The sequence below is a fragment of the Tigriopus californicus genome, chromosome 1 (assembly GCF_007210705.1).
Source record: "Tigriopus californicus strain San Diego chromosome 1, Tcal_SD_v2.1, whole genome shotgun sequence".
NCBI classification, from domain to species: Eukaryota; Metazoa; Arthropoda; class Copepoda; order Harpacticoida; family Harpacticidae; genus Tigriopus; species Tigriopus californicus.
The window spans coordinates 4747867-4772732 of NC_081440.1; the positions used below are offsets into that span (position 1 = coordinate 4747867).

General features: G+C 44.3%; 2 protein-coding genes across 3 annotated transcripts in view; both read right to left on the reverse strand.

Annotated features, from left to right (window-relative positions):
• Window positions 1–215: 215 nt before the first annotated feature.
• LOC131877435 (mothers against decapentaplegic homolog 6-like) overlaps window positions 216–24866 on the reverse strand; it is a 30651-nt gene continuing 6000 nt past the window's right edge. The window contains exons 4-5 of one of the 2 annotated variants that reach the window (XM_059223102.1): window positions 15088–15285; window positions 14453–15011 (exon numbers count right to left, since the gene is read on the reverse strand). In XM_059223102.1, coding sequence (XP_059079085.1) covers window positions 14680–15011; window positions 15088–15285 — 530 coding nt within the window. In that variant the 3' untranslated portion in view covers window positions 14453–14679. Of the gene's footprint in view, window positions 687–14452; window positions 15012–15087; window positions 15286–24866 lie in introns of those variants that run through there. The other variant, XM_059223110.1, reaches the window with a different exon arrangement.
• LOC131877426 (uncharacterized) lies at window positions 7333–12702 on the reverse strand. Its single transcript, XM_059223089.1, has 2 exons — window positions 9423–12702; window positions 7333–9356 (listed from the first exon to the last, which is right to left on the reverse strand). Exons 1-2 carry the CDS (start codon window positions 12564–12566, stop codon window positions 7500–7502), a joined length of 5001 nt encoding a protein of 1666 aa, XP_059079072.1. The 5' UTR covers window positions 12567–12702; the 3' UTR covers window positions 7333–7499.

The window sequence follows — 24866 nt, forward strand, 5'->3', positions numbered from 1 at the left end:
ATATAACAATGTTTGCCGACGATACGACACTCCAACATTATAGCAATGACCTCCTTTCCTTAAAACACGAAACTAGTCAGTGGCTTGAAGACCTAACCGAGTGGTTTCAAACTAATCGACTAGCTTTAAACTTAAACAAAACGAAAGTGATTTCATTTTCTCCAAGCAATGTATTTTATGATCTCGACATTATGGTAAGTAACTCCCAGATAGAGCAAGTTGGGTGGAACCACCCGGAAAAATCTGTAAAATTTTTAGGCTTACTTGTAGACGATAAATTAAATTGGAAGCACCACGCCAATGATGGTAAAGCCTTGGGCATCCACGGCTATGTGATGAGGAGAGGATGAGAGAAGGGTGGGCTCAAAGCGTTTGGTAATATAGAGCTCCAACCCACCGCTGGGCCGACCACGCCCAGCGGGCTTCCTGGCATGAACTACAAAGCTCTGTTTGCCAGGAAAACAACTCTCGTGTTTCTCCTCGGTGACCCACGTCTCGGACAAGAAGGTGAAGGCGTGTCCTCGGATCTTGTCGAGACACCGTCCCGCTCCAGCCACTCGCAGCATGTTCGCCCGTCCATGACAGTTGAGGAAGCAGGCCGACACCGGTTGATTCCTTCCTCTCCTCCGCTTGTTGTTGTTCCGCTGTTGCCGCCGATGCTGGTTCCTTGCGATTGTGTGTAAATCCTGAAAATACATGTTTGCTCAAATACAACTTGTCACTTTTTGGTGTCCCCGTCTAAGTCTCAGGGTTCAAAATTAGGAGAATATCATAAACACAACTGCATCGGTTTTAAGTGCCAGGTTTTTCTTTTGATTTTTGTGTTTTTCAAATGTTTTTCTTTTTAGAAGTATAATTTTCAAGATGTTGCCTGTACATATCATGTCAAAGAGTGTCAAATGTAATTGAATCGTGAAACTGAAATTCTTTATGAGCACGATGAATAACTTGCTTTTCTTAAAAAAGTAGCATTGTTGTTGCATTTTCGAATTCCAATTAGCATTTTTTAGCATTGATTTTGCACGAGCTAGCATCGCTGGCTGAAAAAAACCTGGTTGATTTTCGGGCGCGATCATTCTGCTCTGCTCGGCCAGACAGAAGCCTTTTTCGATCAAAATGGGTAGAAACTAGTAGAAACTGTTGTACGCCGGGCTGTATGTAAATCTGGCTATGCCTCGGAAGGGAAATTAAACTGCACAGTATCCTTCCATCCATTTCCTCATCACAATCCCAGACTCTTAGACCAATGGGTTCGTTCGATCCCTCTACAGCACTAGACTCCCTCTTCTTCTTGTTCTCTTCTCTGCAGTTTGCATCTCCAACCCAGTGATTTCATAACTCAAAGCCAAGACCCTCAAACTCGAAGACAAAAATGCACGTTTGGAAATAATAACAGCCTGCTTAAAAGACGCCTTGTGCCTGGGGCGTGTCCTAGCCAATTTCCGAATGCCACTGCCTACCTTTCCTCTTGCACCCCGATCTGAAAAGGCTCTAAGCTCGATCCGCCTGGAACAGCAACAACAAACTCATCAACAAGTGATTCAAGGCTTTATGGAGGCAGATAGATGCGACTCCTTGGATAGCCTTTTAAAGAAACTTGATCCATCCACCTGGCCCGAGGGAATTTCTATGGTCAAACAAGATCGTAGTTTGGTCTTGATCTACTTTGAAGAACATAAGGAGATCGAGAGTGATGATGTTGACGTGGTGTGGCATGTGGTGGTCTCCCAAGATTGCTCAGTGTTCATGAAGCGGGGTCATGGAGGGAATGTGGCTGTCCCGTGCTCGGCGGTCTCGCACTTGATTTCGGATTCGAAAATTCGACGTTTCATTCATGCAACTCTCATTCATGACTTCAAGTCAAAGATATTCAAAGTTCAAATTGTGTAGCAAAGCTTAGCCAGAAAAATTCAATTCATGACTGATCAATTAAATTTGGCGGTTATGCCAGAGAGCAAAGAACGACGCTACTCCTCCAACATTTTGGCTTGCTGTACCTTGTGGAAAGGAACCTCTCCGGCTCTTTATACGTAGACAGTTGATTGTGGAAGACATGCTCTGTCTCCCTAGCTTTGGTCATCTCAAGCAATTGACTCGACCTTTAGATGCCAAAACTGGCATAAGTGAGAAAACACAAGTCTACCCCCAACAAGTTGAAGTACTTGACTGAGCGAGAAAAAGTTGGGTGACATAAAAACAGGCGCACCAAAAAAGGGAAAAGGCACACCAAAGTTTTTGGTTTGCACACCAATAAATAAACTGGCACACTCATAGATAAAAAAATACCTAAACAAAACCGAGCACACCAACAACAGATTTTGGCACACCAAACTCGGGGATGGCACACCATACCAAATTTTGGTACACAAAAAGAGTGAAATAGCACACATCTGTGGAACCAGCACACACCCCAAAAACAGCTGGCCGACTCATCCACAGAAGGTGAGGGCTGATGAGGGTAAGATGGCCAACTAACGATGCATGGGTACAAAACATAATCAAGGCTGGATGACCGTGGTTGTTGAAAAAGCTCAATTAATTGGTTCTTACGTGACGATCTAACATTGTTACTCTTTTTTTTCAAATTGTCGTATAACTTCCAACAACTCAGAAAGGGTAGAATTAAGATTAGGAAAAAACTGGTCCGAGATTCCACTGTGCTAGAAATAATCGCCCTGCTCAAAACATGCAGGCCTGGTCGCTTAGCTCTTATCCCCGCAGATGGTGTATGTTGTCAGGGGCTGCCGATATCCTGAAATCCCGAAAAAGATTAGTTCAAAGAAATTGACGGAACCTGGAATTACTAGCTTCTGTTTTATAGATGATTGATAAGAGCTTTTGATTAAAATTATTTCGCAAGTAACTGGATGATGTCATTTCATGTGTTGTGTTGCCAGCAAAGCCAGTGTCTAACCTAACTACTTAACAACAGCTTGGCAATCCTATGAGTGACTTCAATCTTGATGGGGAGGTGCTGCAATTCAATTTTTCTTCTTGTAAAGCTGACAAGTTTCTAAAATGGAAGCCTACAAACAATTAAACCAAGTATGGTTTGTTGGGATTTTTAAAATAGCCAGCTTCACCTATCAGTATATAATTGGTAAAGGTCAATATTTGATCAATGTTTGACCTTAATCACGATCCATCTTAATCTTGTACATAAATTACATTCAGCATTGACATTTTTAGTCGTCAAGTGGATATGCTTCCATATTGTTCCTTAGCTTTGAGTTCTAAATTTTCCCTTCATACATATCTGTCCTGACAAAGACAAAAACTGTTTGGTGTGCCTTTTTGTTCTTTGGTGTGCCATTTTCATATATGGTGTGCCATTTTCATATATGGTGTGCCATTTTCATATATGGTGTGCCTTTTTCATATATGGTGTGCCATTTTCATACATGGTGTGCTTTGAAGCCTTTTCGGTGTGCTTTGTATGACTCTTCTGCTGATTTTGTTTTTGTGTGCTATTTTTATCTCTTTGTGTGTACCTTTTTAAATTCGATGTACCAATTTCTATTTTTGGTGTGCCACAAACACGTTATGTGTGCCAACTTGCGTGTGCCTCTTTATAGTTTTGGTGTTCCACTTTATAGTTTTTGTGTGCTCCTTTTTAATTTTTCGTGTGTTGAAAAGCGTGTGCCAATATATTTCTTTGGTGTGGCGATTTCTATTTAACCCAAAAAGGTCATGATTTTGATGGCGGATGATATCTATTGTGCTCAACAAATGGAATTTGTTGGAGGTAACTTTTTTGGCGTTCACGAAGACCAAAAAATCAAAACAGCTTTTGTTTTCATAGTAAAATCAGTGGCCGGTCAGTTTCACGATGTCGCGGCAATGTTTCCCATGACTAAACTTGATTCACAAGTAATGAAAACAACATTGTTCCACGTACTAAAAGCTTTAAAGAAAACAGGAATGCGAGTTATTCTGCTGTCGGTGGATAATGCCACAGCCAACAGAAAGTTTTACACCCAATAACTGTGCCATGGCTTTTTAACACCCTCAATCCCCCATCCGGTAGAAGCCTCTCAACCCCTTTCTTATATTTCGGTCCGGTCCATTGCTTTAAGAATTTTTAGAACCAACGTGAAGCTGGCCGATTCATTATTCCATGACTCAACCGTCGCTGCCATGGAGTTTTTTGCTACTCAAGTGAACAAATGTGAGTGGCTTGAAACTCTAGCGTTCCTCAAAGTCGTCCGAGAATGGTGGAATATTGTGAATGTGAAGACCACCACCACTGGTAAGAGGAAATTAGACCCAAGAAGAGTGCCAATCAATTCATGTGATTGTGATGGTCTCCAATTCTTAAGGAAATTTGACTCTTGGTTGGGACAGTGGGAGAGTCTTTCAGATTGACACAAGTCAAAGAAAGGCCTTACACGGGAGACATTCTTGGCTGCAAAGCAATCAACTATGGTATTAATCAAAGTATCTGAATACCTCTTGGAGAAAGAGAGATATCAATATGTGCTCCTTGGTCAAATGCAGTCAGATGTCATTGAGGACCGTTTTGGCTGGATTCGTCAGCGCTCTGCAGCCAGTTATTATGTTTCACTCCGCCGAGTACTTGAAGCCGAAAAATCAATAAGGATGCCATCATTAGTCCATTATTCAATGTGCAAAATTAAGGAGATCAAAACCATATTCGGTGCCTTAAATCACATTGAAAAGACGAAAATTGAAGACAATGCTGTCGAACTTGTCCTCAAACTGCCATCCCAATTCAATGATGAGTTTCAAAATGAAGATCAGAACATCATTTTCTATGTTGCTGGATATCTCGGAAGATCCTTTGTGCGCCGCCTGAAGTGTTCGAGATGCAAGTTGTTGTTTGCAAAGGACAAGGACTTGGCTGTTATTTTTGATTATCAATTATTACAAGCGTCCTTTTCGCTCAAGTAAGTCGAGGAGGTCTAGGTACTCTCCTAGTGATGTTCTCTTCACATTTTGCCTTGAAGTTTTCAATTTTTTCAAGGTAATTCAAAGTGATAAGTCCGCTCTAACTTTCTTGATGTCGTCGGAAAATCAAAGAGATGTGTTTGCGGCCTCTTTTGTGAAGAGATTGATAAACGACTCTCTCACCTTGCTTGATTGCCGTTGTGACTCTAGTCATAGCTTCCTGGATCATGGTTCTGAAATATGAAAACGTTTACTTAACTTTTTCGCCAAAAATGTATGTGCGGACGAGAATTCAAACATTCATGCGTCAAAAAAGCGAAAGACTCGTCTTAGCCCTAGCAATAGAAAAATCGCAAAACTCGCGTCAACAAATTTGTGAAGCAACGGTTTGAGAAGAAGAGGAAAAAGAAGAAAGAGTCCTGCTTTGAGCAGTCTGTTTGAAATGATTGTTTTGTTTTGAAACCTATTAATCTTATCTAATCAATATACATTCTCAGTCATTTACTCGTTCTCTCAAGGGCCCCTCCCTCTCAAAACAGTACTCTCCTTTTTCTCCCGTCGACTCGATCGGGGTCAATACTGATCTACCGTGCATTATCCAGGGATTCTAAGTATCCGTGCTCCAGTCTACTGTTTATTAGAAGCAAGATGGGAACAACTTTGAAGGGTCAAGGGAAGTGTTATCTGTAAAATGATATGGTTATGGTTAATAGCTATTAAATTGAAATGAATCAAATTGGCAGTAAAGGTATATGTGAGCATCTAGCTTCTTTGGTCAGAACAAGGAGTTCTCGAGAGGTGTCCTTGGTCAGATCTATCGGGTGTTTGCGAATCCTTTTCCGGTATTTTACAGGTTTTAAATTGATATTATATAGTTTCATTATAAAATAGTGAGTTTTGGCGAGACTAAAAGCTTTCATTTGGGAGGCTGAAATCAATTTCATTTACGTGTATAACAACAAATAACAGAGCTATGTAAAAAGATAGTCACGCGGATTCTAGAGCAAAAAGACATCTCCGAGAGGTTCCAGGTCACCCCCAGGACGGTTTATAACATCTACAAAATTTACCAAGAGACTGGTAGGTATTCCAACGAGAAATTGGTGGAAAAAAAATCATTTAAGAAGAATCCCAGAGTTGGTGTCAGGACTTTGGCCAAGGACATGGGCATGTCATCCTACACCATGAGCAAGGTCGTCAAAAATGATCTAAGTTGCAGTCAAGGGTCCTGGTGCAAGTTCAGAGCCTTACAGACTTTCAGAGGGCCAAGAGAGTGAGCAGATTCAACAAGATCGTCAACTTCCTAAGGTCAAAACGGGCCGATGTGAATCTTTTGTTCAGGGATGAGAAGAACTTCTCCTCAGTTAACCAGCATATCAACAGAAGAAATGAACGGTACCTTGCCAAGACTCCAGATGACGTCGACCCAAGTATTAAGTACATCAAAAAGTCGAAATTTCTTGCAAAAGCCATGTTTCTTGGTGTTGTTGGTGCTGATGGTGGAGGAGCTCCTTTAATTTTGGTGGAAGGAACCTTAAAGGTTGCCAGATACCTCAAAATCATGAAAGAAATTATTCTGCCATGGGAATATAGGCGTTATGGTCGTGGACACTACGTTTTTAACCAAGATGTGGCCTCTTGTCACACCAGCAACCTCGTCCAGCGGTACCTGAAGAAAGAGGTGGGATCCAGAGGATTTTGGCTAGCGGAGTGTTGGCCCCCCTCATCCCCTAACCCGAATGAATTGGACCACAACATCTGGCCCCTCATCGAGGGCAAGGTCCCGGCCAAATGTCACCCAAATTTCATGAACCTGAAATCAGCCGATGAGTAGACCTGGACCGACATGTCCGAGGATTACGTCTTTGACGTGTCCAAGGTACTGTAGGTCTTCAGGTCCCGCGTCGAGAAGTACATCGAGGTAGACGGCGGAATTTTTGATAAATAGATTGTAAAATTAAAGTATCAGGAATTATATTGCTTGAAATAACCTCCTAGGTCATGTTCTTGATAAAGTAAGCCTTATTAAAATTGGTCAAAAAACGGAAATGTATTCACAAACGCTCGGTATGGCCATAACTTGTTTCGATATTGGGTCAAAATTCATTGCTTTTGTTCCAATCTATTCATCATTGAAATGTAGGCACTGCTCTTCACTCGTCCCTTCCCATAAATGGACCGTATCTAACTTGTTGAGTACCGACTTACTCAAATTACCCATTTCCTTGCTTGTCTGCTGAGGAACGGCTTTCGAAACTTCGTTGATTTGTAACAGTTGATTTTTAAGCCGATGAGATAATTTACGCATTCTTGATCCTTAATCTAAATTTTCGGGCTTTGTAGATAGGGATATGGATTTCAACCAATTCACAACTGATTAAATACGTAATTAAAAACCTTCAAAACACGGCAAAAAAGAATGAGTGCACTTTTCAAAAATGGTATTTGTATTATTCAACTCAAATGCTGTTTGACGCGCAAATCCTATGTGAATGAGGTGTATTAACCGTTAAGAATTGATTCATATAGCCAATAGAAACAGAGGGTATGCTTAGTGCAGAACTACACACTAAACTATCACACCAACTTCATTAAGCCCGCCGTTTTAGATCTAGGGTTGTGGTTAACTGATCACGCATACTCTCCACCTCGATGAGAAACAATTTCCACCAGATCGACGTGGATTTCACATCCTCATTCATTGATTTGTCGATAGTATTCCGTGCTTGAACGGCGATGGACAAGAGTTCTTTTGCCTCTTCTGGACTATTTTCTTTTGTTTTCGAGATCTCACACGTGATCCAGGGGATAATTTGTCGATTTTTCACCAAGTCAAAGGCAGATTCTTGTATCTCCATCATTCGCAGAAGGATCTTGCGAATCAAAGGCTTACTCCGAGCCATCGAATCTTGAGGCCAATCAGAACTATAATAGCACAAAAGGATCTTGACCAAATAGTCCTTTTCAGCCACATTGTAATCCAGATCGTTCTTCAGGCCATCTCGAATCACGGATAAAATCCAAGGCCGATCATTTGGTAATAGAGTGGCATCACTGTGGAACAAACGGTGGAACTCCGGGATATTGAAAAGATTGAGAGCTGGTTTGGCCAAGAGGAACTTGGTGAGGGAGCCATACATAGGATCCATGGGGCTATGAAGAACAATCGAAACCTTCACCAAAAAAGTTGCGGTTATTGATGGCACACGGAGGGTGGTCATGTTCGTGCTCTTGCTTTGACGAATTCCATTGCGCACCAAATTGATGAGATGGATCCAGATCTGTTTTTCGGCCTTCAGTTTGGACAATTGAAGTTGATGGTGAAGCCTGGACAAGGCTACGTAGCTCACTTGGCGAAAGAGCACGTCTTTGGAAGACATGGCCGCAAACACCAAGGCCAAAGCCCCACATTCCACAATCTTTAGGTGCCGGTCCATGAATTCACCCGGAGCACAGATTTGGCACACCAATTGAAGAAAAAATCTGGGGTCATAGCTTTGCATGGAACACTCATCAAGAACCACATCCCCTGGTTGAAACGGTAAGTCCGTGTTGAAATGAATGGCAGAATTAATCATTTTGGCCGAGTCGATGTGGGCTAAAATTTCCGACATCTTCGGCCTCTGGATGAGATTGGTCACACTTTTTTGATCGGACCGACCGAGATATCGACTTCGAGCGGGTCCACCCCAGAGAACGGGCTTAAACTCGGCCAAGTTGATGACTTCTTTGAACTCCAAGTGATGTATCAATCGGAAGATAGCTTGGTCTGCTTTGGATAGAGTGCCTTGATAGGACGCCAAAAGAAGGGGTACGTCTTTCGAGGTCACCAATCCCGGATGAAGATCTTCCAAGAGGAACAGCATCTTAAATAACCAAAACTTTGCGTCCGAATGAGGATCTTTGTCGTTCAATACTATTCCGATGAAGTTGGAATGTCCAGTAACCATGGAGTGCAGGATTGCGATAGCTTCAGGGTCATCGACAAGAGCCTTGCAGACGACTTTCGAGAGAATTTGGAGACATTTGGCTTGAACGAAGCCGCTTGTGGAGCTTTTTAAACCATATTTAAGAAGAATTTTGATCAAGTTCTGTCCCAAATTACCGTCCACTTGTTTGGCCTCTTCGATGGTGCCGTCGACCTCACAAGCTACCAAGAGTAGGTCCAGCATGGATTTTAGTTCTCCCAAAGCATTTTTCGTTGTAGATTTCTTGAAAGCTTGACGAAGCTCTGTTGTCAGAACTGCAAGAACGCGTTTTACCAGAATCTGAGGCTCTTTCAAGTTCTTCCCAACGACGAACCAGGCTTTTAGAGTTGGGATGGCAGTGAACATTTCGTCGTTGGCATCGTTCCACACCGATTGAAGTACACTGTGGGCCTCGTCATCTTCCATGATGTATTTAAATATGTCAAGGACTTGATCTTGAATGTCTGTGCTCAACGATTCCTATCATCAAAAGAAACGGCAAATGTCTTAAATCGTATCAAGTAACTGTCATGAAAATATCCTTACCTCTAGCAATCCCTTGAATGTGAGCTTGAGAGTCTTGGCAATCAAGGCAGTGAAGTCATCTTGTACAGGGTGCGAACCGTCAAGAATCAGTTGTATCAGTGAGAGATTGTGCGTCAAATCTGATTGAACGAATTCAGGTTTTTCTTTTAAGAGTGTTTGTACCTGGTCATTAAAGTTTTCACAAGACTGAACCATCACTTCCACTAAAGATCGACAAGATTCCGCATTGGCTTCGAACATCTTGATGATTTCCGTTCCTGCTTGTGTAGCCAATGCGTCAGAAAGAAATGGGTTATCTTTCAATAACTTGGTGGCTCCTTGTAGTACCTCTGATTGGTAAGCCTTCGTCTTTAAAGCGTCCATTATTGCCTGGGGTCCAGCGCTGATCATGTAGGTTTTTTCTTCCTCCAATCTATCTCGCGTGTAATATCGAGTGCCAAAGCAATTCCAAACTAATGCGACTAATCCCGGATCGGTTTTGGAGAAATTGCCCTTAAAAGACATTGACATGGCTTCTGCCGCGGAGGCTTCATAGCAATACCTGGCCGGCATCAAATCAATGAGTTCCTTTCCCACATCATATGAAATCTCATTCTCTTCGTGGTCTTTCATGGCAACATACAATGTACCCCAGAAATTTTCGTAGCACTTTGCCCTGAATTTCTCACTGCTCTGAAGCTCGACAATTTCTCGAGTCAAACGAAGGATCTCAGACTCCTCGCTCACATCAAAAGCTTGGGTCACATACGTCGACTCAGAAATTACGTGACTGCACAATTTCTGTATCTTCTTACATTTGATTTCTTTGAAAGCGGACACAAAATCGGCGATTGCCTCTGGTTTCATCCATCTTTCTGTTTTGTGCATCTTGATCAACATTTTGATCACCACATCACCAGGAGAATCTGATGTATACTCTGTCAATTGAGGAGCTTCGGATGTCTTCAGTTTTTCGGGCACTTCACTAATAAACGTATCAGAGTTGCCAAAATCGGTAATTGACAATACTCGGGCGGATTGACGCAACCAAAGACGCATTTGAGGTAATTCCATCAGTTTGGATCGGTAAATGGCACCCGACACTGACGAAGGGAATTTGATTAAGGCCTCGGCTAATATAGGGATCATTTCGTCGAGACAATCGGCAGGAAAATGGTGAAGCCAGATGAGGAGCTCCAAGTGATTGGCATAATTGCCATGGGCAAGTTCGCCCATGAGGAATTTATACACTTGGATTTGGTTGACCTCGCCAGCAAAGAACAGTTTCAGAAGCATTTCAAGCACAGATTTTGAGGGGGGAAAGACCACCCTGCGCCTCAATTTGTATCGCAGTTTTAAAAAAGCCACAACGATGGAACCCGAATTGGGTTTGGCCTTGATGTCGAGTAGAATCTGATCTAAGTTCAAGGCTTCAATGTCCTTCCAAATCGACCCAAAACTAGCCATTGTGGTCAAAAGGTCGACCAGGATGCTCAAGTACTTCGGGTCGTGCTCAGAGTGATCCAACTCATGCTGCAACAACTCTTTGAGTCGATCCAATTTGGGGGCCCGAGAAACAAGCTTTTGATGGCAAGTGAAGTCTTGACTCAACTTTGTCCGGAGATGCCGCTTGAATTGGTCCAAAATTAACGCACTTAACTCTAGCGCCTTCATTTGAACCACCCGATCCTCCATAATCAAAGCAGGTAAGATCACTTCTTTGGCCAATCGATCCGGAAAGAACACGTTCAAAATTTCAACCGGCTGCAACGACGATTGCCGCCAAATGTCCGAGAAATTCAGGGCTTGAAAGATGGAATAGATCAAATCCACGATCTGAATCCAGATGGGCGAATCGGCTCTCGGGCTCCAGAGTTTCTCCAGCGTTGTCAAATAAGGCCGCAACTGGTCCGGGCAAGCCTTTAAGGCCAAGATTACCAATCGAGCGTACATGGGCTTCTCCCAAGGTTCGTTGAGAGACTGGAGTACGTGAAATAACAACAGGTTCTGATTCTGACCCGACGTTCCGCAAGTTGGATCTTGGAACACGATCCCCGTTTTGGACGAGGTGAACAATTCGGTGAGAAACTCGATAGTTAGAGTGCGGATATGATCCAAATCCTCGGTCTGATCCCCTTCCGATTCATGGCTATGGAAAGGGCCTTGCCATTGGATCAGGGCCAAAATGGGCTTCATATGATGGGCTGAGAAGAGCTTCATCTTTAGTGTCTTACTGATTGAGGCATTTTGGATAATCCGTGACTTCAAGGTGGATAGGATCAAGCTGACGGTCTGACTGGAATCGTGCACGAGACCGTAGAATATCTGGGCCAGATTGGTTTTCTTGGTCAGGAAATCCTTAACCACGCCCGGACTGCCCGCCGGACCCACCATCAGGAAGGCCAACATAAAATGAATATAAGCGGTTCGCACATCCAACCCCCGATCCACCGAGGACTCCACCGGGCCTTTCTTTTGCCGTCGCTTGAGTAAAGCGTCAAAATGCTTGTGCTCAAAATCGATTTTGAGCATAACTTCACGGGCGGCCGCCACTGAACACGACACCAAAGCGGCCAACATCTTCAATGCGGCCTTGGTTTGCGTGCCCGTATTGGACGGGGATAACAGCAACAAGATATGCGGGTAATGATCTTGCATCAAAGTGCGGGTCAGACTCAAAGCCCCGGCTGAACCGTCGGACGGCTTTTCCGAGGCCAGAAACAGGGCCACACTCTCCACCGCCTGAAAGAGCAAGCTCAATTCGGTGGCCGGGATCTTGGCCACGCCTACCGACAGGAGGGATAGCAAATCGGCGGATCGCCCCCCGCTGTGCCAGAATGTGGCCACGGCCCGATAATCATCATCAATGGCCGCAGCCAGCACCCGCAATCCGGACCGAATAGTGGCTGAATGGGCTGAGCGCAGGGCGGACAGAACCTCATCCGGCCCACAGGTTGGGCCGGTGGGCGTGGGCTCCAGTTCAGGGGCAGCCTCGGAGGGCGCCAGTTCCATAGCCTCGGGTTGAAGAACGGGGACGGGCATTGGGACGGGGGTGGGTGAGGAGATGTCCTCAGGCTGGGAAGGCGAACTGGGTTTGGTCTTACGCTTGGGCTTCTTGGATTGAGTGGCGGGTGAAGCCAGACTTGCATGGCTCCGTTTGCGCATGCTTGACCCAGTCTTTTTCAATTTGGTTTGGCCACCGTTGATACCCTAACTTGGTCGACCACGATATAACTAGGTCTTGCAGGCGATAAGTTGAGCTAGAGCAGTACCTCGCTCAACCTCTCCTGTCCATGCGTATTTGTTTATTTTGAAGACGAAACACATGGCCAGTGTGACCAAGTTTACACCCGATGGCTTTATTGCGTTGTTTCAAAACTCCCAGGGAGTCCATGTGGGTATGATTGAGGGTCATTTTGGAAGGAAATGGGGCCACATTCGCCATAAAGGGGGAGGAGGAGACGTGGTGTAACGGTTAGCACAGTCTCCTAGATGTCATCAGTGAGGTCCCCGGTTCGAATCTCCTTCCCGATCTTCCTCAAGGGTAACTTTTAGACGCTAACCCCACCCATTGACGGAGAACTAAGCTGATATGGACACGACACTGAATTGTGCACGGACGATGTGATGGCGGGCTTCGCTGTCCGCGCGAGGTTCATTCCTACGACCCTAGCACCCTAATTGCAAAAGAAATGCAAAAAAAGTTCACAATGGGTGCCCTGAATGCCTTTTCCTGCCGTCTGACTTAAGGGCAGGGATTTTTTGCCAAATTTCCCGTCTGTTGTCCAAACGGATTGGCAAATGTGTGGCCCAACATCACGCAACTTCAATCAGAGATTCAGATTGTGTTCTATTTATAGTTAATCTTAAAAATGGCAAAATTTGACCAGGTAATATGAATACAGAGCTAAATAAGATATATAATTATTTCCTCTCGAATTGTTTGGAATTTCATTCCCAGTAGCGGTAAAACAGTTGGCCAAGGAATTGAAGAAAACATCTTAATCCTTCTAATTGGTACATTCTTGCATTCAAATTTAATCTGATTTACAATTTACACCCTGAAATATTGTTGAGTTAGTTAATTCATGCTGGAGAAAAAAAAACGAAAATGTGTTTCTAACCAAAACTAGAAAGATTATTTTGTGCTCTCAATGAGCCCAAAAATGAGAAATAATTGAGAAACGCTACCGATGACACGTTACGTTTTTGGATAACGGAACGTTTTTTTAGCTCTCCCGTTACAGTTACTTTTTTTCGTCTTTTTTGTTTTTTGAAGTTCCATTTCAGTGAATTATTTGCTAGTGATGGGATCAAATAAGTAATAAGGGGTGGCTGCGACTAAGGTTATCGCATAAAAGATAGGACATCTTTTTCTGCAAAAGTATCGGTACACGTAGGTAACGGTAACGTGTTACTTGTTCTGAAAAGTAACATATAACAGAAGTAACCAAAAAGTAACAAGAGCATTGTCCTGGAAAATTTGAACAATTTTTTGATCTTCAACCTCTCTCGGAGGTGAAATATGATACTATGGACTTAGGTCTTAAAGACATTTAAGACTTAAATGAAGGAGGAATGGCGTTTTCTCAAAATCAAGGCATCCCTTAGTTCGATCCCTGTCTTCCAAGGACCGTTGTGCATGAGTGATGCCTACCACACAAGATGCTACAATAGCCTTTGATATTTCAGTGGTCTTTTAGTGTGGTGCCATCGTGCTCAAATAACCCAAACCCACGATTTGTCCATATGATATTTTGTACTAAACAGGATTCTTGCAAGTACTACGGAACGTCTGAAGTTTGATGTCATTTTTCACCTCCCACACCGTTCCGAATTATTTGTGGAACATCTCAGAATTTTGGAGATGATTTAATGGTTGATCATCCCTTATTTGAGGGATTAGATCAGGGTTTGATACCATCGAAATAACAAGGCGGAAGCCACAAGCTAAAATCTTGCAATCATTCCACATCAAAACAAAAATTGCAGCTTGTTTTCCCTTTGGTTCCTCCCCCACATCACACGAAATTCAAGGATGACATGAGTGGTAAATTTAAAGTGTTCATGTATTTCCCAGTCGGTCAACATTGAGGGATCAATGTTAGCGATATCACAATGCACCCATTTCTCTTGGATCACTTTTTTCTTCCAAGACAAGGTCAAGAGGGAAGTTCCATTGTTCCGCACAAGAGGAGGCTTTGACGAAGTTATTTCACCAAGGGGTTGCAAATCCTGGCCTTCAACATTTTGAGACCGCGTCCGAAGCTTGAACTTATCATCTTTTGGTTCTTCTCTCCATTCGGATCTCCAACCAACAAGGACATAACAGAACATCGGGACGTTTGTACTCACGGCCCCAACCCTTGACAAAACTGATTTGAACGGAGTATGGATCCATTGGAAAGTCTCGGGGATCCCGGTCGCGTTGAAAGATCCAAGACTTTTCATAGTCAAAGATCTGAGCCGATCGACCGGGCATGATCTTGTGGACCACGTCCATTCGGGGAGCAGGTGGATCCAAAGTGGGTGAATGTACAAAAATCGCATCTCGAGTTCGATTGTAGACCCACACTTGACCCGTAGAATCTTCGTGACTTAAAAGGATCCCTGGAAGAACACCGCAAGAAGAGGCATTAACAATCGAGTGTGCAAAAAGCCAAAAAACGCGGGATGAATTACGCACCTTGTCCGATTTTCTGTCTGGTTTTGAGGACGGCCTTATCTTTTGGAATGGGACTCTGGCCAAAGACATTTTCAAGGCACAGACCCGAACCTTTGGGCAGATGAGTGAATACGTCGACGGAATTGGATATCACAGGAAACGGTTCCCCACGGCGATCTTTGCACTCCCAATAAGCCAAGCGACACCAAGGCCGAGAACCTAGAAGCAAAGTAAATCAACATTGACAAATCTTCAGTTAATGCACTTAAAAACCCGGGCACATCATCAATGAACAACTCGAATTTGGCCTTTGCTACCCCCTAGGTTTCAATGTTTCAATTTGGCTCTTGCACGGACGTCTTGGTTAAAATTGATAACTGCTGACGCCACCATATCATTATGAATGACATGGTTGACACGCACTAGGAGGATTAACGTCACTCTTGCGCATGTCAAGGCTTCTTAGCGGTCTGTGACCATCTTTCCATCAGACACATTCCAGCCAAGATCATCATTCTCTAGGCACTTAAAACTTCCACTTCAGTATTGGGACTCACTTTCCAAATCATCTTGCTTTTGAGTGGCTTTCCAAAACTTTCTTTGACTCCAAGAAAGTCCGTCATTTGTTGCCCTTCTGGATCGATTCCTGAGATTGTGATGGTGATGCAGGGGCTCACGAGGTCGATCGTGATCAAGACAATGAACAGAGTCCGAGGACAAGGATGAGGAATCTTCAGATCCAGACCCGCTCGTTTCTATCACAGTTGAATTGGTTTCACTATGGCGTAGGTAGGATTTACCCGATGTGTCTGAGTCACTGTCCTCAAGAGAACTGCTATTCCAAGAGTGTCGTCCTCGGGAATCAGAGGTTTCCTCACTTAAGCGTTTGTAGAGCAACAACTTTCGGGGCATTTTCACTCAAAAATATGATGATCACTTCGATAGAAATGGTTGTGAACCAGGTAATCCGTGCTTTTTAAAGCAACGATCACTATGATAGTATTGGCAGTAGCAATGGTGGTATGGGAGTATTGTTCCTTGAGTCTGACACACAAAATGAGAAGAGGAGCACAACAAAACTTGTTGGAACGAACAACTGAGATCGTGTTCTACAACATGATGTTCAATGCATCAGTGGCTGAATAAGACTGAAAGTAAACTGACAAGCGACTGCTATGAAAAAGGTAAATGCGGAGAGGAGGAAGAAGCTTTGCTTGCACTCACCCATGAACCAGGGTGATATTTTGTTCCTACCAAATATATCCGCAAAGCGAACCCATCGAAGGCTATTGGCGGAAGCAACATTATTGGAAGATAATGTGAAAAAATGGAACTTAATATTTTAATGCATCTTTGTCAAAAACAATATTCAAACCTTCAGTTTGTAAAGTGCAGCACCATTTTTCATCTAGAAAGAATCAGCTCAATGAATAGCAAGGGATCTGAATCTGGCCACCCTGGAGGAGGAAGAATCGTGTCGTCGTTATTCTGCTCATCAGACTGGCGACAGGGCCGAGTTACTGACTAGAGATCACTGTATGGATCATGTAGTGCTCTAGCTAGCTTCGACTACTAAACTTCTTTTGCTGGATAGACTCGCAGTACAATCTTCAACAGGAGTCTTTGAGGCGGGGAGAGAATCGCGGCGCCTTCTCAATAATCATTCGCACTGATGAAGCACAGTCACAAGTGTATTGCAATAGTAATTGTACTACTACAACTACTACAACAACTACAATACCGAACATGACTATAACAACACCAACAACTATTTCCCCTGCTACCTTATCCTCGTCCTCCAACACCAACATGGAGACTCTCTCGAGGCCACAAAGCCATGCAGAGCGACTCTGGGTGACAGATCGATGTAAACACCGCTCATCTTGTGCTTGATAAATCGGATATAAACACACATGCTTGCTCATGCGGACCCACCCAATGGAGTCGAGTATCATGTGGATGGAAAATTGGTAGGAGGGGAGCCAGGAAATCCAGATGACAATTGCTCTGGGTAGATAAAAACGTCTGGAAACTTGACGCCACGATGGCCTCATTTTTTTCTGGAACATGTTCCAAGCCCATTCCCGTGAGAACATTCGACAATGTCGCCAGGTCTGTCAAGGGTGATAGCTCTGGATCTGCAGACAAGGACCACTCGATGAGTCAGGTCTTCTTGTCTCGACCAGTCGATCTTTTTTCCACCGGTTCTCCCGAGTAATGAGAAGAAATGTTGTCTGTGGGGAGATCGTGGACCGATAAGGGAACTGGGAAATTGTGACACACCAAAGCAAGGCTGACCGAACTCGCTCACATCTTAGAAGACAGGCGTCGAGATTCGATGGAGGCTCGGATTTGAGCAAGTGCTATATTTGAGGTAGTTCTAATGACACAACTTTGAAAACGCCTTGTCTGTGCCAAGTGTGAGCTCTTAACCTGATCGAGAGAGCATCCAAAATACCCTAGCCCCGTCTCCCCAAAATTTTCCCTCTTAAATTATGTAGTAAATGAAAGGTATTTGCCTTTGGTCGCGTGGCAAAGTTTCATCGGCAAAAAGCCATCATGCTCTCGTCGTCGCTCGTTTAGACTTGAGTAGGGTCAGCACCGACTAGCACAATGGGAGTGTATTAGAGACGGCCAAAGAGGAGGGAGAGGAGGGGACGACAGACAGACAAACCTCGGTCTGTAATCATAGGAATTTTTGAAGGGTCCGGCAACTTGGGAGGGGGGTCCATTGTCTCTGCCAACCCAGGTGCTGTTTTCGTCTCTTTGGATGTGGAGAAATCATTATCTTTTGCTCCGGACAACCATCGAGGGAGTTATCCCTCCTTGCCTTCCAAGGTTCAAATCAAGCAGGTGATCAAAGTAGATCCATCCATTCAGCTGCATGTTCAATCTCCTGCATACTGATGTATTCGAAGTGGGACGGCTCCTTGGCGCCTCCAGGATGAACAGTTTGAACATGTTCCCAATAGACAGCCAACAGCCAATTACGTCAAATGAGATGTCGATTGCCAGGTTTCCTTTGTTGTCCACATCCAGAACCACCATCATGTGGGTTTATCCGCGGCATACGAAGTGGTTGTATCACCCATTGACGAAGAAGAAGACAAAGCATCCGTTCGTTCGTTCGTTCGTTCGTTCGTTCTTACGTTTGTCAGTGATGCCAGAAAAAGAGGCGACTTGGAGGCGAGACAACAAAAGACAGCCGTCAAACCTGTTCAGGACTTATTCATTCTCAACGATCCCACTTCAAACAGTTGTAGGGGTGATTGCAGGCAAGCGGAGTTTGATCTAAATTGATGTGCCCCTCCCCGGAAAGTTCTTCCTTCATATCGGTATGAGCAAATTCCGCAATTAGGGCCGCAACTCGACAAAAATCTCGTACTATTCGCAAAGCTCGTCCAGAATTGGTTCAAGACTCTTGTCTAGGGACGTAGAACAAAAGTCAAGTCCGCATGTACGGAATTTGATCCGTCGGCAATCGGAGAAAAAGGTGGCGTCATTGGATGGAAGCGAAGGTCGGGCAGATGAGTTTTTGCGACAGTCAAATACGTCAAAAATGGTGTCGACGCCATGATCGCGTGTGAGAAAAACAATTAGGACAAGGATCAATCAGCAAAGTCTGGATTCCCTGGGAACAAAATCGGCGAAGGGAGACGAATGGAATGGGGACAAACCTTAGATGGCATCCAATTCCGCCCAAAATGGATTCACCAATACCATCTAAATTGTTTCTGCAGGACCAGTACTAGGCAGAATGGCGAACTTCACTTCATGGAGAGGGCTCTCTCTTTCGTTCTTGGTCTTGTGTTCTTTCTGTCTCTCTTTCGTTTCCTCCGAGCAAATCAACTTGAACCGAGATCCATCGCGTATTCCAGATTTAATCTGAAGCGGCGCCACAAGTCTGTGCAGCTTTTTGCTCAATCCCGATCATTGAGAGAGGGACAAAAAGACGACACCACAAAGAGGAGAAGGTCGACGAGTATTAGGAGAAGAGAAGGACTCATTGATCTACTACGTACATACTCGCAGGTTGCATTGCGGTGGCATTGCTTTTGTCGCAAAAGCATACACTCACATACGCCATATGAGGAAAAAAGGTACACATCACTTAGATATCGTGCGACTTTGATTCAGTCACCAAAGTCATCAAATTCCGTTCTGTCGACATCGACCACTCCAATCTCGTGGTTTTCGTCGTCCACATTCCGTCGCAAATGAATCCATAAGAGGCTCTCCCTGTACTGACTGCCATCCACCCATCTTGCGTCTAATGAATAATGTATGGAAACGAGTAAATGGTTCAAAGTCATAGTCCCCATCTCTACTGTACTACATACCCTCGAGCTCAGCTCAAGTTCTCCTCATAGGGATGACTGTTTATTATGTGACTGGAAATAAGACCCCGACCGAGCGTAACCTCAAGGAGCCGCGTCAAAAAGTCGGTTGATCAAATGAACTGATCTGAGACACACAACAACTGCCGGGCTGTCATGTGGTATTCCTTAAACGAGAGCAAAGCCAATCGCAATTGCAAGAGACACTTGCAAGCCAGACACGTTCCATCCTTTGGCGGCTCTCCCTCAACCGCACCAGAAGAAGTCTGACCGTGCTTTTCACCATGTTAGTCTTCCTTGTGGCCCCTCCCACTACGTTTCCCTCCCAAAATTTGCTTGGCTTCAACTCAAAGCTTCAAACGGTGTGTTGGTGGAATTTTTGTCGTGACACCAGGGTCACGCAACAACGGGCCACACTATTCTCGATCCCTAACTAAAAAAAAAAATTCCTCGATAGGCTCTGAAGAAATGCTCCCGTCACAATTTAGTCCAATGAGTTCAGTTTCCTGCCAAAATGTGTGCCTTCATCGATCATCCACATGGCGAAGAAGTTGAACTTGAAACACTTTGAAACCTCGTGCTCGATTCTGATGCACTTGAAGGGAACGAGTTCATCTTGGGTGAGCAGCCTGGACGCCTACCTATTAGTCTGTGTTGGGGAGGATAAACATAGATTGATTGACAGTTCGTCTTGTGTGCCATTTCAGGCGATATGTTTGTACTCCCATCGTCCAACAGCATGATGGATTTGTCCATTGTTTGCTAGAGCCTTTTTCCAACGTTTAGGACACGGCCTCGTTCTCCCCTGACATTTGATTGCCATCATCAGAAGCCACAATTGTTACAGAGGACTTCTTTTGATTTAGAGGGCGCCAAATTGTCGCTGAAATGCTGCCACCAGGCTCTGTCGACCGAGACGCACTCGATTGTTGTACTCATACACGATAGACTCAAGTTTTATATATACGCTATGAGTGGGGCTTAGAGGCAATGGGACTAGGATGACAGGCACACATTGTCTCCCAATGCACATGAATAATGATTCCAACTTTGTGGGGACATAGCGAACAAACACATCACGTGGAGTAACTAGCAGAAACCATCAACTGGGGAGTGATAGCCCATGTCCAAATGTCCATATGGCGGCATGCATCCATTGTAATCCAATGTGAGAGCAAAAATGAGCTAGGATATGCATGCATGAATGGATGAGTGCACTCACTCTGCGGTACGTTTGAGAGTACACATGGGATGGTATGATACCTCTGTGAAACTTGACCAGCTTCCGATCCCTGACCAACTGATGCTACATATCAATTCAAATCGGTAAATCAATCCTCCAACCACATGTTACTTATTCATACTATCACACACACACACACACACATACATCCGCACGCACGTTCTCTCCCTCTTTCACCGACAACTTTTGTCTATTCTCTCCGTCGTCATCATCATCATGACTTGTGGGAACAATCGAGCCGAACAAACAGAGACCCCGACGATTCAAAACCGATAATAGTCGAGTTGGCGCCACGGAGGACGTAATAATTCTGGAGATTGGAGAAGTTACCGTTTGAGGTGCTGCTGGTGGCGGTGGTGATGGTTGCCGTCGTCATCGTAGTAGAAGTAGCACTGGATCTGTTATGTGGATATGAACGAACGTGGTGGTGATGGAGGCGGAAGAGGTGGTAGTGGTGGAGGATTCGCTCGTTGCTCTAAGGGAGTTTCGAGGGGTAGGGAGAGAAAAAAGAGCCAGTTCCACTTCCTCCGATTCTCCCCAACGGCAGAGGAAGAGCCAGTTCAAAATGGAGTTGTAATTGGAAAGCCTCAATGGATAAGTCTGGCGACAAGGGAAATTGATTCCAGGCGCGACTTCCGCAAGAGCCTCGTATCATTATGTCTATCATTAGAGTAGGTAGGATCTGGTTTTGAAATTGAACGGCGAGATGGAGTCAAGTGTGTGTGTGTGTGCGTTCTTAAAGTGACGCCAATATACTGTGGAGGTCTGTATTGTATCAGATTCGTTAAATGTCGGAGGACCTGTCCGAGAGAAGAGGTAAAAGATTGAGTTAGGGTCGTTTCGGAGTCTCCAACTTTCATTGAAGGTGCATGCTTCTTGCTGACAGTGATGATATTTTTCAGTGTGGTCCCTCACATCACCCAAGTCTTTAACGAAAAAGGTGCTGATCGGAGGTCTCCCCTCTCTCTTTCTCCCTTTCTTTCTGACTGTCCATTACTTCCACTTTGGTAAATTGCCTCCACAATCCGTAGACTTATCCCAAAACAATCCAATTGTCTTTGCCGACAGCGTGTCGTCAGGACTTCCAACTTCCACAAGACATCCCATCCGACCAATCAACCAACCAATGGCCGCACATGGTTGGTACGCATGCACACGTTTACCAAGTCAGGTCCGATTCCTATTTTTCCTCCTTCTCCAAACCTGAAAGGAGCTCACTAAAACGATGAGTAAATATACTGCCCGGGAGTTCCAGCCAGCCAACAACTGCACAGACAAGACGCGGCGCCATTGAAGAAGGGTTGTTGAATGAGAGGAAACCTCAAATGGTCCTATTTCCAAAGCATGCAAGTCATTTCAACGACTCCCGAATAGAGACGTCAAGTTGAATGTAGACGGATATCGACGGATTTGGGATTTCGCTCACCGACGAGGTTGGCGTGCGATCTCGAGATCACAGAAGGCGGGTTTCGCATCTCATTCATAATTGGATAATTAGCCCGTCAAATGGCCTTCAAGTTTGCATCCTCTCCTTTACCCAGGAGTGAATGTCCAGTTTTTCGATCGACGCTTTGCACTGGCATCCAGCCGCCCTTCTTGACGAACCCTTACCACATTCGCCACCCAAAGGCGCCATCGCTATCTTTTCGTTGATGGAGCGAGACACAACTTTCCCACAGCCATTCTCATTTCTCAACTCTCAAGCCAGGATAACAGGAGCGTCAGGTCACGACTGTGTAACTTCACTTGGTTTGGAAATTGATGGCAGAAAGAATCCCGAGTCCTTGCATTTACCCAGAATGCTCTAGCCATAGCATGGGTGGCATGGGAGCTTTGCTGGTGGACGAAGAGGACAACCCTGAGGCGACTGTTGGACTTTCGAGTTTGGAATTGTCAATTAAACTGTCACATATCTATTTAGAGGTCATGCTTCCCTATTTTTGATTTGTTTGCCGAGGATAAATCACGGGTGATCCTCAGTCAATATGTACGCACTAATGTTTTACGATATGATGCGAGGATTTCAAGGATATACATAAGTGACGCCAGAAGAGTCTCGAGACTCATTGCACGGAGGCGAAGTTTATTGCTATCAGATTTTGAGGGTTAGTACATATATTACATGGCCTTTTCGATGACTCTAAATAGCCATTTTCGGATGAGCTCGTTGTCTTTCAGGTGTTTCACTTGAGAAATAACCTCTAAAGATTCCTCACAAGGATAATTGATTGCATTACAAGAATAGTGGTTCTAGTATAAAAAGTTGACCCTTTGTGAAGTGTTGAGCGTTCCATCTCTTAAAGTACTTGTCCTTAAAGTAGTGGTTGAATCGGAATGAAGTCGTGCTCATGTTCCAAAGAATGGTTTTTCGAGATTATTTGAACTTGCGTCCCAGTTTTATCTTGAGCGTAAGTTTCAAAGTATATGCGATTTGGAGAATGAGTTTGATGTTTGCCTGTTGACCACATATCTGAAATATTTACCAACTCCTAAAACTCGCAGCCTTTAAAGTTGATTCTTCTTAACACTAGAGGTCTCTTAAATCGAGAGGACAAGGCCTGAGTTGGGCCGTGCAAAGCGTGTCATTTAGAATTTCACCGCCAAAATGACGAAAATCTTGACAGTTCGTGATACCGATACCGCGGTTACCGGGGCCTGAGGTATCACCTCATACGCTCTTTTTAGGTGTAGGGCCTAAGCCCTCGCCGTAAACGCGAACAACAAAGATGAAGAAGAAGAAAAAACGTGTTAGCGAGAACGACCCCATGACTGTAATACTCGTATGTAGGAGTAGAATTTGATTCAAGGATGCCCTCCTACTACTCCTCCTCCTCCTTCTCTCCCATCATCTTCACGTTGTCGGTCCTGAAAATGATTCTAGGCCGCTACATAGAACGTCAAGCAGTGAGGACCGGGTGGGTAAGTGAGAGAGTGTAGTATCTGTAGAGCACATAAGTGCTGCTCGGATCATCCGTCGATTGGATGGAGCGAAAGACTTGAACAACCTCCTTTGATTTCAGCCACGGAGTCTGGAATTTGTGGCGCCAAGACTATTTTAAGTCAAAAAAGATATTAATCGACGGAGTATGTATGTACATATGGGTTGGCTGACGTTACACACTGTCATTGTACGACACATTCGGACTAATATAACAAACTTGAGTTTCAAAGTTTCATACTAGTAAATGTTTATAATTGCTTGTATTTGTTGACACTTCGCCTATGTTCATTAAGTCAGATCTGGGAAGGAGTCAAGCAAGGAGAACAGAAGAAGTGTTCAATATAGCACACGCGCTGCCAAATTCCACGTGATAATTATTTCCTGTCAAGTATCTGGCTTATTAGCTTGGCAGCAAATGCACCATGGAAATGCATCTGGATTAAACTCCAGAGCAAAACAGAGCCAAACACGAGCACTCATCGGAGTGACCTTTGACAAAATCTTGGATTGCATCATGATTCAGGAGCAATCCCAACGTTTCCAACTTGCTTGTTGACTGGTTCGTAACTTTGTGTGTATTTCACACTCTCTCTCTCTCTCCCTCTTGTGTCTCTTGAGTGTTAGGTGTATGCTCATTTGACTCAGGGTCTATTGATTTAGGCAATTAAGACAACATCATCGCGTGGAATGGAATCATGTGGTCGGTTGGTCCGAATTTAGTTGGCCTACATATCTCTCCCGCAGCACAATTGGTATGAACCCTCGACGTGTCTAGTAGTCAAGTCTGGTAGGCGTTTGCCAATCCTTGGCGAAGCCGCAAACATCCTCTTCGCCTAATGAAGCCCATTATGACCGTGTTGCTTTGCAATTTCCACTTCACGCTGAAACGCCGGTCACCATTTGTTCGGGTTGTCATCAAAGCGGCTTTCAGCCTCAATTTGATTGCACAATCTGGTCAGATGAAAGGCTATTGTGAAGAGGGGGCCGATGGATGATGGGCGCTTAACCCGATGCATGCGTTTTGCTTTGTATTCTACAATGACGGCTGACTCAAGCTTGACGACAAAAAAGTCCGTTCGTATCCCATTCACCGGAGGAAACTTCAATCAAGACCCCTTTGTTCCAGATTGGGTGATAGCGCAAAAAGCACATATCTTGGCCAATTTGGGCATTCGAGATTCTTCCCGGTAGCCAGATGTTCAAATCAAGTTCAAATGGCGTCTCAAAAGATATTTTGGTGAGTATAACTAGGTTCTTTGTGAAAATAAAAAAATAATCG

What these genes read in the sequence shown, in the direction of transcription:
- LOC131877426 (XM_059223089.1), bottom strand. Translation starts at nt 12,566, where the DNA reads ATGCGCAAACGGAGCCATGCAAGTCTGGCTTCACCCGCCACTCAATCC. An exon ending in CATTCAAGGGATTGCTAGAG is followed by an intron (nt 9,357 to 9,422) that starts GTAAGGATATTT and finishes TTTTGATGATAG; the next exon opens with GAATCGTTGAGCACAGACAT.